This window comes from Musa acuminata, chromosome BXJ2-6 (assembly GCF_036884655.1).
Source record: "Musa acuminata AAA Group cultivar baxijiao chromosome BXJ2-6, Cavendish_Baxijiao_AAA, whole genome shotgun sequence".
Classification (NCBI taxonomy): domain Eukaryota; kingdom Viridiplantae; phylum Streptophyta; class Magnoliopsida; order Zingiberales; family Musaceae; genus Musa; species Musa acuminata.
In genome coordinates, this window is record NC_088343.1 from 5099299 (window position 1) to 5114120 (window position 14822).

At 40.3% G+C, this 14822-nt stretch overlaps 2 protein-coding genes and 1 long non-coding RNA gene across 5 annotated transcripts; 2 read left to right on the forward strand and 1 right to left on the reverse strand.

Annotated features, from left to right (window-relative positions):
* The first annotated feature begins 1098 nt into the window (after positions 1-1098).
* LOC108953036 (uncharacterized) lies at positions 1099-4762 on the forward strand. Of its 3 annotated transcripts, none has more exons than XR_010487508.1 (4): positions 1099-1217; positions 1295-1369; positions 2541-2944; positions 4625-4762. It is a non-coding gene; the product is annotated as an uncharacterized LOC108953036 (long non-coding RNA). The 3 variants fall into 3 exon arrangements; XR_010487507.1 differs by having other exon boundaries at positions 2600-2944; XR_010487509.1 differs by having other exon boundaries at positions 2600-2898; positions 4625-4759.
* On the reverse strand, positions 2497-6294 carry LOC135614369 (aldehyde dehydrogenase family 2 member C4-like). The gene is made up of 9 exons (XM_065111670.1): positions 6109-6294; positions 5638-5780; positions 4724-5107; positions 4287-4376; positions 3929-4102; positions 3701-3838; positions 3481-3618; positions 3349-3410; positions 2497-2881 (listed from the first exon to the last, which is right to left on the reverse strand). The coding sequence occupies exons 1-9, from the start codon at positions 6209-6211 to the stop codon at positions 2608-2610; spliced, it is 1506 nt and encodes a 501-aa protein (XP_064967742.1). The 5' UTR covers positions 6212-6294; the 3' UTR covers positions 2497-2607.
* A 4604-nt stretch (positions 6295-10898) lies between these two features.
* On the forward strand, positions 10899-11970 carry LOC135613425 (syntaxin-124-like). The gene has a single exon (XM_065110455.1). It carries the CDS (start codon positions 11004-11006, stop codon positions 11925-11927), a length of 924 nt encoding a protein of 307 aa, XP_064966527.1. The 5' UTR covers positions 10899-11003; the 3' UTR covers positions 11928-11970.
* The last annotated feature ends 2852 nt before the right edge of the window (positions 11971-14822 follow it).

Sequence of the window (14822 nt, forward strand, 5' to 3'; positions counted from 1 at the left end):
CAGGTTATTAATTCCCAAGCTGTTCTTAGAACCGACATGTGCTGTTCTGCATTCAACAATCATAAGCACCAGATAGATATCACCTAACCTACTGACATGCATGATTCCAGATAGCGATATCTAGGAATCCTCAGCAATCATTTGCAATGCTGATTGCACTGTCGGTAGCACCTGCATGATCAATGCAGGTAACAGATACAAGTCGAAGTAAGAGTAAAAACAAAGAGTGAAAATTAGGGTTCTTAGCAAAAAATTCCAGACACCTTCACATTAAACACCAATGCACCAGCTGCACTGTAGCAAACATACCACTTTAAGTGCTCTCAGCTATTCATTTCCCTGCAATAAATGGCACCATTCAAGGGCTCAGTAAGCCTACAAAGTCTTCTCTAGAGTTTAGGTGATCAGCAGTCTTGACACACATGAACTAGAAAAGTTGGATATATCTCTCCGACAGTTGCATGAAGGGAACTGCAGCTACAGTTTCTTCTTGTTCATACCTAAGGAGTTATTGAAGGCCAGGGGCCAGGAGATGGACATATAGTGACTGCATGCATGTTTTCCTCTTGGCAACCTGATCACAGTGTAAACATGAGCAATCTGATGTCACATATAGTATGCATTGATACTGAATTAAGATAGAACAAGTTAGATGAATCATATGGAATAAATTCCCCTATTTCATAGATAAAAAACAATTAACACTTAGACTACAAGATGTTGAATTTTCACTACTACTAAGTACATGATGATAAATAACTTTGGTTGAGGCATTAACTCAATCTGCAGGAAGTAGGAACTCTGCTCTTCATTGCCAGTAGCAATTAAACCAATTCAAGACTGCACCTTCCAAGTTCTCACATGGTAAAGGCATCCAAGAAATTTTTGGCCATACATGATAAAATCTGCGAATAATGAGAACAATTTTTTGGAAAATGTATTTATATATGAATGGTTATTTTGCCAAATAAATATGTATACATAGGCAAAATATGGGCCATGTCACACAGCAGAACCGATTGGGTTTCTCATGAATTGGGCCGGTCACGCGGCCCGTATAAATTCCGGTTTCTTCAATTTGTCATGCATTTCAAATCACGGTCGAGTCGCGTCGTTTCGGCTCCCCGTTTCCGGTCGCCTTCGAAAGCCCCCTCTGCAAGGATAAAACAGTACGCCCTACTTGATCGTCATATCTGATTCCGATCAAACCTCGGAAGGTTTGAGTTTTTTCCGTCGTCGGATTGCGAAGAAAAGGAACTTGTTCCGATCTTTAATTTGTTTTCCTCTGCTGCAGGTGATGTGCAGAGTGTCTGGATCCTCTGTGATTTCAACTGCTAATTCCACTCTCATGGCAATTGTAATTGTCGAGGTGTGCACAAATTTCTTGTCGTTGCCAATATCATGCATGCTCTTGTAGAAACCCAATAAGGGGGTTTTGTAGAAATATTTAAAGGTCGTTCGATTCTTGACTCACGGCTTTGTTGTTGTTATTGTTCGATTCTTTCCAAACAGAAGTGTATCGGTAAGAAAGAGTTCATGCTTAGCTTAATAGTTGTGCCTGTTTATTAGGGTTTCGAAACAGTTCTACAATCCATTCCCATTGTTAATTATGACCGTGAAAGATGTTGAAGACGGAAGAGCTGAGGTTTCAAGAAACCAAGAGGTCCTAAAGAGAAACTAGTCTTTACCGTGAAAAATTATAATGGAACAAAGATACATTGTTGTGGGAGGTCATGAATTCATCGGTTATAACTCTCCTAATCATGCTTTATCTTCTCCTAATCTTATCATTTTCTCTTTCATCTGTTCTCTGGTTATTGAATTGGAAAAGCAAAATAAGATGCTGCCAAACAAATGATCACACTTTTTATCTGTGAGTCTTCTCAGTTACACTTGAAAGGGGAACACACAAATGTTCAATCAACCAATGTTGATTCATTTATTGTTAGATAGATCATGTTTGTCAGCATTCACCTTCTAAGGCTTACTTTTCAATAAGCTGGAGCAAGGCGGCAATTTCATGTACGTACAGTTGAAGATTGGTTGATATATGAATTCAAAAAATGTGTTTAGTATTTCAATGAAGTCATGATATGGAGATTCCCTTTCTATTTGGAACTAATTTTTGCTTATAGTGTGTTTCTTAATCAATGAATGCCTTTTCTTTCAAACAAAAATATTAATTGATTTTGAGTTGAGGGTTTATTTTGTGGTTTTGCCTTGGGATTCTTGGATATGTGGTAATTGTCCTACTTTCAACTATGCAAATAAACCATGAATATTATAAATGTGGAAAACCTCATATGTTCTGTTAGGTTGTGATTTTACTCGACTAAATTTCCCTTTGAACATGATTTATCCATCTAGTATGTGGATGAGAACAATTTTTATGATTTGTACTTCTATTGTAGCTCTTTATTCGAGGCCCTCAAGTTATTGATTATGCTATAGTGAAATGAAGAAATCTTATAGCTAGGACTTAGAACCTTGACCATATGCTGTTACAACCTCAAAATCCATATCCATTTATTTCTTCTCAGTTCATATTTGAAAGACAAGGATGAAATATTTTGCCTTCAACTGTTTTTGGGTGCTTCAGTACTTTCTCTACCGCCAAGGAGAACCATAAATTGGAGTAACTACAGACTTGACTTGGAGATACTTCTCCAAAGCATGCATTCCACTGTCCCTCCCGAATCCACTCATCTTATATCCACCAAAAGGGCAATCATCATCAAATGCAAAGTAGCAGTTAATCCAGATGATGCCTGCACGAATCGATCTTGAGACCCGGTTGGCTATATTGAGGTCTTTCGTCACAATCCCAGCCGCCAGTCCATATCTTGTATTGTTGGCTCTCTCAATTGCCTCCTCGATTGTCCTAGCAAAATAACAAAGGTGACTTGAAGAAAGCTTTTGTAGCAGAAAATTCTCTTTTCTGAAGGTGCAGTGTTTTGTAGTGCTTTTGAAGTGTTACTTATGCTTATTCTCCTCTTCATCTTTTGTGTGGTTACTTATTATCACTATGACCAAGTTAAGTTTGATCCATATATATCTAGGTGAATCAGAAACTAGATGTTTTGTGCTAGTGGATTACCTCCAAACTAAATTAGAAACAACCAGATGTTTTTGAATCAAAATCTTTTGCCTGTATTGTACTATATTTTCATTAGTTTCATGATATTAGTACCCATTATTTCCTACATACGTTCTTTGTGCATATGTCAAATCTTTAACATTACATGCTGCATTTGCCTACAAAATGCAAATGCACATGATTTCTGTGAAGCATACTTGAATCATCTATATTGTATCGTATCAAATGAAAACGCCAGTAAGAAGACTTACTTGAACTTCATAAGGGACATAACAGGTCCAAAGATTTCATCTTTAGCTATCAGCATATCATCCTATTCAAAATATTACATGATATTAGGGAGGAATTTCTAATTTGCATTCTAAAAAATTATTGAATTTTACCTTGACATCTGTGAAGATTGTGGGTTCAATGTAGAACCCTTTCTCACCACACGGCTTTCCTCCTGTTAGCACGGTAGCTCCTTCTCTCTTTCCGTGATCAATGTATTTGAGAACTTTCTCAAATTGCTTCTTATCAACCTTCATGATGATAAGGGAACTTATGAGCATGACATATTTGTGAATGAAAATTGTCAGTGAGGATTTCTTTAAAGAAGATCACCTGGGGTCCTTGATGAACATGGGCATCAAATGGGTCTCCTACTACCCAGTTTTTTGAACTTTCTGCTATTTTTCTTACAAATTCATCATAGATTCCTTCTTGCACATAGACACGCGATCCTGCCACACAAATTTCTCCCTGTAGTTGCATATGACTGTCAATGGTGTTATCTTCCCGTATGAAAACAAAGACTGCTAGATATAGATTGGGTGAAAGAACCATCCATGCCTTGTTAAAAAATATGGCTTTACGAGCAAGATCAACAGCCATATCCACATCTGCGTCATCGAAGATAATAACTGGTGACTTCCCACCTAATTCAAGAGAGACAGACTTCAAATTGCTTCTTGCTGCTGCCTCCATCACAAGTCGTCCTACTTCTGTCGATCCTGTGAAACTAACCTAATACCAAAGAAAATATAATTGGCAAGCTAATCCACAATGTAGTGAATCTTTTAGAAGTTTTGGAGCCAGGTTGATATGCATTATAAAGATTGATGATCTATGAAACATTTGTTGGATGACTCAAGATATATGTGATGGATGACTCAAGCTCATGAGACATTTGTCACAAGTCAGAGATTACCTTGTCCACATCCATATGAGCAGTAATGGCAGCTCCAGCTGTGTGACCAAAACCAGTGACAACGTTAAGAACTCCATCAGGAATACCTGCCTGCAATATTGATGGAATTAGTCTAATTTCTTCTGATCTCATTCCAGATACATCATATTTGACTTTGATTCATACATCATATGACCCTTTAATTCAAACTATTGTTCTTTACCAGTGTCAGAGTGTTATATCTGCTGCTAATGATTTATATTCATACTTGATTGGTAACCATGTTGCTTAATAAAATGATGCCTTGTTGATTGTTTACAGCAATTTCCTGTTAAAAACTTATACGAGAATCTTTGCAGGTGTTTTTTGAGTTTATGCCAAATGTGCTATGATCAAGAAAGCCATATTAGAAACAACCTTTACAGGTAAAAATACAGAAGTGATTTCATATATTATACCTGTTTAGCCAAGTGGGCATAGTAGAGAGCTGTGAGTGGGGTCTGTTCAGCTGGCTTGACGATCATTGTGCAGCCAGCTGCCAAGGCTGGGGCGACCTTGAAGAAGAACATGATCGTCGGAAAGTTCCATGGGATTATGTGACCGACTACTCCGATGGGCTCCCGCAGTGTATACCCCTGAAACTCTCCTGACATCTTCAATGTCTCACCATGGATCTTGTCAGCTGCCCCTGCATAGTATCGGACCATGTTCGAAGCTCCCGGCACATCAAGAATCTTATTAAGTAAGAATAGTTTTCCTGCATCTAAGCACTCCAGTGCAGCCAGTTCTTCAGCATGCTGATCAATCAGGTCTGCATATTTCATCATAATCCTCCCCCTTTCCTGATCAAAGTAGAAAGAGGTAGATATGTCTTATAGTTATTCTGACATTCCTATATTTTAGATACATGAGCTTCAGAGCACAGATGTTTATTATAGTAGCTTCAGAGCACCATTATGAGATCAGATGAGTTGCAGACAGTCCTTTAGGTGAACGTTATAGCTTGCAGCTTTTAGAGAATGATTTATACAAACTGAACAACAATTATAGCATGACAAGATCGTATCAAAAGGAGAAAAATATATTAGAAACTACATCTGGAGATATCATTTAATTGACTCCAAGTTCTGGTTGACTCCTTTTGTCTAATAGCAGTCATACTCTAGCGTTGGGTTCACTATGTCATTTGTTATCATAGATAAGCACCCTCACTTTGCTGATTGCATGTAGAACATTTGGTCCTAACGTCTGAAGTTATTTTCAATCTAACCATGGAAACCACATTTTGCTAAGTAGTTGGTCAATCATTTTCAGCATGCTCAACATCAGCATGGTGGTAGCTTTAAATAATTAAAAGGGAAAGACAACCTACAAAGCCAGACATGCGAGGCCATTTGCCATGGTCAAAAGCTTCTCTGGCTGCGTTCACTGCCAAGTCAACATCCTCCTTGTCACCGGCAGCTATGTCGGCAATCACTCCTCCGGTACGTGGGTCTCGTGTCTCAAAAGTTTTTCCTGTATCAAGTATAATTGAAGTCAGATATGATTGGGGAAAAGTCCCAAATGTGTTTCTTGTATCAGCAACGATGTAAAAGATATAATTGAAGCCAGCACCATTTTGTGTCTCAAATTTTGTTTGTTTCCAATTGTCGTAAATAAGTACTCTTGTTATTCATTTTTTGGAAAAGCCAATTATATGCTTTTGCCTTTGGTTTTTTATGTAATTCCAGCACTTTTTAAGTTCTAGTTGCCCTCATTTAGCGAACTGATGTGATCATACAGAGAAACCCAGAAGAGAAAGAAAGAGAAGACAAGGCGACAAGGAAGACGAGTGCTTCTTTACCCGAGACGGCGTCGACGAAGCAGCCATTGATGAAGAGCTTGGTGAACTTGATCTCGGGCATCTTGACACCGTCTTCTGTGCTGTCATTAGCCTCGCTCGCCATTGCCGAGAGGAATGGAATTGCTCCCAATGCTTCAGGCTTCACGTTTTAAGGTTGCTGTTGCTAACGCTGTGCTTCTCACTCGATGTTGGTAGCAGGCGTGGATGGCACCATTCCCACTCATAAATTTAATATTATATCCACAGCTCATGTTGTAGATAGCGAATGATCGAGTCAAACTTACCCTTTTTTTGGGAAACTCGAATTTTCTATTATTCAATTTTGTTAACATTTATATTTATTTTAATTCGATAAATTTTAATGGTTAAGTTTCTTTGATTGGAATCGGATCTGTAGAAGGACTGTGGATTTCTCGGTCAATGATTAATTTCTTTTCCATAAGTCACAAAATATGTGTGTTTTTTTTTATAATTTTTTTTAATTTTGTTAATTACATCAGATTTATTTTTTCCAAATGTTTACCTCGACAATCTAAGGAATGATTTTGGCCTGATCTGATTCAACATAAAAGTATTTTTTTAAATTCGATTATCCTTTTAAATTAGACACATAATTTAAATTACTTCCCTTTCGCGATATAAGATAAAAATAAAATTGGAAGCACAATGGTTGATAAAAAGAATTTATGATGGATATTTACGTTGCAAACTAGAGGATACTGACGTGAGTTAAATCACGACATGGTTATTTCTTTTTAAAAAACCCTTATTTTGGGTATTTTCTAAACAATTATCTATATTTTATTTTTTCTAAATCATACTCCTAATTCAAGAATTATCCAAATTATCCGTCCTCATCCCGTGTCGCCTCCTTTATCGTCCTCATCATCAATTCCTCTTCCTTCTTGCACTGTTATCCTGCGTCGTCTTCACCGTCGTCTTACACGAGAAAGAAGGGGGCACGAGGGCAACCGTCGAGCCTCGCACCTTTCTTATGAGAAGGCTGTAGGCGACAAGTCCAATGACACAAATGGATCGACTTTGAGAATGTATTGCAATTACTTTAAAAAAGGTTTTCTATCATTTTAACACCTTTACTATTTGGCTAAATATTTTCTTATTTTTTATTAAAAATAAAATAAAAAACTCTCATAATATTTTCAATAAAACATAATGCATATAGTTTCAATATATTTACTAATTAAAGTCTGAGCTAGAGAAACATAATTCAAAACTTAGATTCATTTCATTTTCTTGGGATGAAAATTATTCACGCTAAGTGAAATTTAAGTTTTTAAAAAACACTTTACATATTGTAGCACCAAGAAATTTATTTCAATAAATGTTTTATGTTTTAAATTTTATCTACCAAAAATTCCTATAGATTGAATTTTGTTAACATTAATATTTATTTTAATTAAAAAAACTTTAATGGTTAAGGTTTTACGTTTCTTATGGGTTTAATTAAACATCCTATAGTTCACAATAGAAGAATACTCGATCTTATTCTTGGAAAGCATATTCAATCATACACCAATCCGAAGCCTCCCGATTGATTTCTAAATCTTATTTTTTGTAATTCATTAATCAGATCGATTATGTTTTGTTTTTTGTTCTTACCCTTAAAGACCTCCAAAGAAATGAGAGTCTAAAATTAGTCTCTTCGCCAGCGTTTCATTTTGTCAGTAGCTTTGTAGTGTTTCTTGTTTGTGTGAGGTAAAATGGCGGGGTGGGCGTCTCACCGGTCGTCCTCTTCGCCAACAATGCCAGCAAATACTCATGTGAAGATAGCATTTGACAGCTGAAACAACACAATGAATGATGCCAAACGTATTGATCCATACGGATGAGATCGTGTGATCCGTGTCGCCAAAGTTCAATACAATTGCATACAAGAAGGGGTTCCATGATCGCATCTACCGAGTTTGTAATAAGATGGACCGGTAAAGATGATTTTTACCTGTCTTGGCCACCACACAAATGGATGTATATAAAACGGAGATTTTTTTATACTCTCTTTTGTTTTCAAATTTTTTTAGATGCTGACATTTTTAGTTCTCTCCTATCTCATTCTTTTCTAATTTTATAAATGTCTTTTGTTAAGGTCTGCCACTTCTATCTCATCGTAGTCATCGCTTTCGTCTCATCGTCCTAATCTTATCATGGTTGTCTCTTTCTCCTCCATGAGATTGCTTCATCTCATCTTCTCAATCCTATCGTAGTTGTTTTCCTTTTCCTCTATGAGATCTCACTCATCGTAATTGCTTTGGCCTGGTCACCTCTATTTTACTATAAGACCTCGCATTATCGTAGACAATCATCATAAAGTTAGTAGGCATATGATAATAACACCTTTTTCATCGCCTCTTCTCTTTTATTGTTGCTTTTTCTCTCACTTCCTCTATCATCATCAATCGTCAATGATGAATGGATCTTTCCTTTTTTTTTTTTTACCTCCTTTTGCTTTGATAACATAATTAATAAATATATTATTATCGATCGAGAGAAATGATAGGATCAAGCAATGAGGTAAAAGAGATGATTAACAAATACAATAGGATCAAAACGATAAGATAAAAAAAAATAACGATAGAAAGCAGTGGCACAAGAGTGACGATAAGAGAACATTTAGGGTATTAAAGAATAATAAACACTAAAAAAAATTTAAAAACGGATGATATCTTACGGGAAAAGCCCAAAAAGAATTTCAAAAAAATTACCCAATATAAAATCATCCTTCATTCATTCATTCATTCACATAAACTTCAATGTACATTGGGATTAACTATATTTACTTTTACGAGTTGAGATGAGATGAACACGGACATGATAAGGTGAGCTTCGGCCTTGTGGAAAGGACAACAAATGTTATCATCCTCACATGTCCCAACTCTCAATCAACTTTCGAATATTATATTCTGACCTCATTGGGTTCTCTGAAGGAAAGATCAAGTCCGATTTAACATTATCATCCTCAATTTTTGCCAGAAAAGATGATTGATTCCTCAGCTCGACAAGCCTCCAATCATAAGCTTCCAAATTGGATCGTCATCGGCATCAGCCTCCAACGAGGAAGAAACAAAAATCTTACCCTTTAAACGTGGGATGACCAATATAAATATTAAGGGAGAGAAACTTAATAAACATGAGAAAAAAAATCATAGGCTCTTATAAAAAGAATAAAAAACAAGAAAAAAAAAGTAGGCTGTGAGCTTTGACTTTTCAATCGATCCGATCCAAACATCTTTTCCTTCATTTAATTGGAAGCCTAAATTATATGAAATGATGTGAAAATGGAGGACCAATTTGCATGTGACTGTCTTAATCAGTCAGCTTTATGAGTTTGACCTCCTGCCGAATCGGGAGATTGATCTCAAGCTACGTGTCCAAGCCCCTGAAGTCAACGTGTAGATCTTAGACTATCTCTCTTCATCATCCTAATGCTGGTGGCCAAGAAAGAAAAAGTCTTTTTGTTCTCGATCAACTTGGATCTGTATTCAGATATCAGCTGACCCCTCTTGTAGACCATGATTCTTCTTCATGAGCTTGAGAGGAAAGATCTTAAGATGATCTGTGATAAGGTTTGTGTCCTCTTCTCGGGATATTGATGTCTTCTGGCTTATTCATGCACCGTTCCTTTTTCTTCTTTCTTTTTTCTGAAAGATGAAGAACAATATGCATTCCCACATCTCTCTCTCTCTCTCTCTCTCTCTCTCTCCTCACGATAGGAGCTGCACAAAGTCGTAGGGTTTCTCCAGCGAAACAACAAATACGTTCATCACATTCCTGTAAGTACTCCCCGCTGCATGAATTGTTGATGCCTGCGGGAAAGTGATTCTTTTTCTTCTTGGAGTTCCTGTGATGCAGTCCAAGTAATGACATCTGCAGAAGAAAGACTTGCACAATTTCTTGATCCATCGAGTGGATGCAACAGCACATCTACACACATTCCCAAGAGATGCTGAGCTTTAGAATTCATCCCGATTGAAGATTTTGCCAGTATAGAAGATCATCTCTTGAATAAAAAAAATAAGTAAACATTATCTACAAATGATAGATGAGATTATTTATTCATACTTTTGGTTTTACCAAAAAAATGAGTTGCAATTTGAGATATAAGAGAAGTTATTGGTCCCATATGCAATCCACAACCAAGAAAAGGAAAAGATAAATGATTTGATGCAAAGCATGTCATTGTTTTTTTGGCCCAAAAAATACACTACTTAACATTCTTTACATAAAAAAAAGAATCAAAGCACAGCTTGGAGTTTATAGTTTCCCAGCTGTGACTAAATAACTTGGTCTTTATCAAAGTTGTCTAAAATATGGGCCAACATGGCTCCACTTGACCTCCTCAATCACTCCTCTCAATGATCAAATCCATCTTATAACCTAATGATGCATCTCGACACAATGGTGGCATATATTGGCTTAGAATGTACATTTAGTGAACAGATATCTCCAGAGTAAAGAGTAATAAGCTCTCAAAGCATGAGATGATCTTTCTGATTTGAGGTATTACAACAAAGACGCAGTCAACCCTGAGACCTCCCTCTCGTGTGTTTGGATGCCAGCTTTTGTAGGAGATCCTCAAGAGATCCAGCCAAAAGGCAACCACCCCATTCTCCTCTTCCTCCATTCTCTTTCCTACCACCTCCCTTGAGACAGCGGCCGTTTCTGAGTTGGCCTCGTTTGAGGCCCTTCTTGCCGTTCTGTTCTCCCCTCTCTCCTGTCTTCTCTTCGACTCCATCTTGAGGCATTCTTGATCGGATTGGATTCACGTCGGAGAAGGCAGAATCGCTTCCCCGATCATCGACGCTAAGGATTCAGTTGTGGTATTAGCTTGCATGCCGGACTGACATCGACATTAGTACTAACATCCCGAAAAAGAGACAATGAACGACCTCCTCTCCACCACCTCCTTCAAGCAGTACACCAACCTGAAGCACCAGGTGCAGATGGACCAGATGGAGGCGGGCATGAGCGGGCCGGGCGCCGACGTCGGTGCCAACCTCGAGAGGTTCTTTGAGGAGGTGGAGAACGTGAAGAATGACCTCCGCGGCCTCGAGAGCCTCTACCGCCGGCTGCAGGAAGCCAACGAGGAGAGCAAGACGGCCCACAGCGCGAAGACGATGAAGGCGGTCCGCGCGCGCATGGACGCCGACATTGGTCAGGTGCTACGGCAAGCTAAGGCGGTGAAGGCCAAGCTCGAGGCGCTGGACCAAGCCAACGCGCAGCACCGGAACATCCCCGGATGCGGCCCGGGGAGCTCGGCGGACCGGACTCGGACGTCGGTGGTTAGCGGGCTGGGCAAGAAGCTCAAGGACCTGATGGACGACTTCCAGGGGCTGAGGACGAGGATCGCGGCGGAGTACAAGGAGACGGTCGGGCGGCGGTACTACACGGTGACGGGGACGCACGCGGACGACGACACGATCGAGACGCTCATCTCGTCGGGGGCAAGCGAGACGTTCATGCAGAAGGCGATCCAGGAGCAGGGGCGGGGACAGGTGATGGACACGATATCGGAGATCCAGGAGCGGCACGACGCGGTGAAGGAGATCGAGAGGAGCCTACTGGACCTGCACCAGGTGTTCCTGGACATGGCCGCGCTGGTGGAGGCTCAGGGCCACCAGCTCAACGACATCGAGAGCCACGTCGCGCACGCCAGCTCGTTCGTTCGCCGGGGCACGGTGGAGCTGGAGACGGCGAGGGAGTACCAGAAGAGCTCCCGCAAGTGGTTCTGCATCGGCATCATTGCCGCTGCTCTCCTTATCACCTTCCTGCTGCTTCCCGTTCTGACCACCTTGATTAGATAGGAGAGAGAGAGAGAGGAGCGGGAGTCATACTTTCTCTATCTGTAAAGACAATAACCTACACAGATTTCTTTTATCGTCGTTGCAATGGATCTTTTCTTGGATCCCGGTCACTACAAAAACCTTAGAAGTTTTGATAGTTCTGACATTGCTGCAACGGATCATCTACAGTTCTTAATATGTTGCGTGACCGAGCTGAGCATGAACGAAGAACATGGGGTTGTTGATCATGAGCATGAACCGATGCATCAAATTTCGCCGGCAAAAATTAATAATATTAGTGCCACAAGTTAGTTTTGGTCAACTTCTGCTCATCTACCCATATACATAAAAGTCCAAGATAAATTGTTTGAGATTATCTCCACCTGTCATCCCTCTAATCAATATGCTATACTAATAGGTTCTCTTTTTAAGAAAAAATTCATACCGAATAAGAGAACTTAATCACTAACTGAAATCAGATCAAAAAATTTCTTTTGACATCGATCTTAGTGCAAGTGACACCTCGAGATCTCGACAGCTCGAAGCCATATCAAAGCCACATTAGATACTCCTACACCCTATAGTTTAAACTTTATAGGAATGATTTTACCTCATGCTAACTCATCCGCCACAAAGGTCGATACCTAAGCAGGGCCCCCCAAAGTCACTAGGCCCAAAATGACATCGTAGTGAATTCCTATGTGCCCTGCATCAATGACTGACAATAACTGTCATAGCTTATCAAGATCAATAATTGTCCTATCTTATCAAGATTAGAGACCTGAATGATGCGATTAACCTTTTCTTATCCCAAGCTAGCTAGTAATAAGGCTTAGGGATCGGGTATAAAGAGAAACCCATCAGCTCATGTCGAGGGGGGATTCTCTACACGTTAACTCAGTCATACAACTTACATTGTTGTCTTCTTCCCTTCGCTAACTTAAGCATCAGAGGAGTCATGCCAGGTAACCCCTGGTGTCAACCTGTCATGCAAGATCGTTAGTCGCCCAAAGACACTTGGATGACCCATCCTATAGTGAAGGACCTTGCAGCCGAGCAGATCCTAATTCCTCTACCCGATCTCACCGCTTTAAGGCTAGATCGATCTCGACAAATCATTCGTCTCCCTTGTGGACCTCATACATCAATTTGCCATGTAAGAACTCCCACATCAGCATAGAGGAGAATACAATGATGAATTTGCACCTTCAATAGTGAACCAACCATGTCGACTTACCAGTTGACGGTCCTCATGACATTATCATTCCGACGCTATGAGGGTTAGAACGTCGTAGGCACATCCTTCTGTTACTCCTTCCAATAAACGTTCGAGCGAAGATATATTACCTTCAGTCTCAAGCCCTCTCAGGAAGAGAAGGCACGTATCCCAATTTAATATAATGATGGCTCTGCCTCACCTCAGGCATCGAGGCTCTATTCACATCTACTTAATGATTTAGGGTTCTTCCTCTCAGGACTAGAGACAAGTCCCTTGCTCATCCCATCAAAAGTATTCTTGAGCCTCGAGTCCAAACTCTTACTAATATAATGTAAACTATCACCCCACTTTTCCCTCAATTGACTTAGCCAATAATCCTAGTGTAACAACTCACCCTCGGATTACCAACTACACTTCTTCCACACTTCATCTTCCAAGAGGGACAAGTGCAACATACTGCTAAGACACATCATGGCCCCATGCCTCCGCCTCATCCTCGGTAGTGCCAAGGATAGCCTAGGAAACCAGGCTTCAACAACCCTGTGCCTCTACCTCATATTCGACAACACCAAGGACAACCCAAGGAACTAGGTCTTAGCAACCCTATGCCTCCGCCTCATCCTCGATAGTGCCAAGGACAGTCAAGGGACCTAGGCTTCAGTAGCCTTATGCCTATGGCTCGTCCTCGGTAGTGCTAAGGACAACCCAGGAAACCAGGCTTTAGTAGTCCAATGCCTCTGCCTCATCCTCGATAGTGTTTAGGACAATCCAAGGAACTAGACCTTAGTAGCCTAGCACCCCCACCTCATCCTTGGAAGCACCCATCGGGCCTCCTCGAGCTTATGCTTGGCCTCCTTTGCTAGGCTTCAACAACATTGTGCCTTCGCCTCATCCTTGTAACTTCTTTCAAGCCTTCGTAAACTTCTACTCGACTTCCTTTGCTCGTAGCTCCAAGAGTAGCTCAACGGCCTGAACCTTGGCAGTGCTGCACCTTAGCTTCCACTATTGGCAAAATGCCACAGCAGAAGTAGCTAAGATAGATCTATTCCCCAGCCCATAGCGGCCAAATTTAGACCCGTCATAAAAATCACGCCTTCAATCACCACACGCCAACAAAACCTAAAGAGGAGCATAACCCCCTGAGCACATCAAACCTTAAGGCAGTAAAAAGCACCCTCCTAAACTAAGTATCATAAGTAATACAAATCCTAAAGGTAAGATGATACATCACGTCTTAGACAAAGCGCCTTAGCAGCGATAAATACCACCCATTGCAGCATCATCCACCACTGGTTAGGTATCACGACGGGTCCAATCTATCGCTTTAATGTGGTCAAACTCCTTAGCGAGTCTAACCTACCATTTCAACATGGTCAAACCCCTTGGTGGGTCCAATCTACTACTTCAACATGGTTAAACCCCTTAACGAGTCCAATCTACCACTTTAATATGGTCAAACCCCTTAGCGGGTCTAATCTACCCAAGGGTTGCACATAAGCTAAGCTAATATGCTCCCTAGCCATACACTCAACATGAAGACCCGAGAGCTGCACCTAGGCCGAGCTCACATGCTCCTTAATCTTACACTCTGCATGAAGACCGGGGGGATGCACTTAAGTCAAGCTCACATGCTCCTTAGTCGTGCACTCAGCATGAAAGACCCCAGGGATGCACCTAGGCCGAGCTTCCATGCTCCC

Coding starts and splice junctions, on each gene's coding strand:
- LOC135614369 (XM_065111670.1), bottom strand. CDS start 6,211: ATGGCGAGCGAGGCTAATGACAGCACAGAAGACGGTGTCAAGATGCCC. Junction 3,619..3,700: donor ATGTTCATCAAGGACCCCAG/GTGATCTTCTTT, acceptor ATCATCATGAAG/GTTGATAAGAAGCAATTTGA. Junction 3,411..3,480: donor CAATCTTCACAGATGTCAAG/GTAAAATTCAAT, acceptor TATTTTGAATAG/GATGATATGCTGATAGCTAA.
- LOC135613425 (XM_065110455.1), top strand. CDS start 11,004: ATGAACGACCTCCTCTCCACCACCTCCTTCAAGCAGTACACCAACCTG.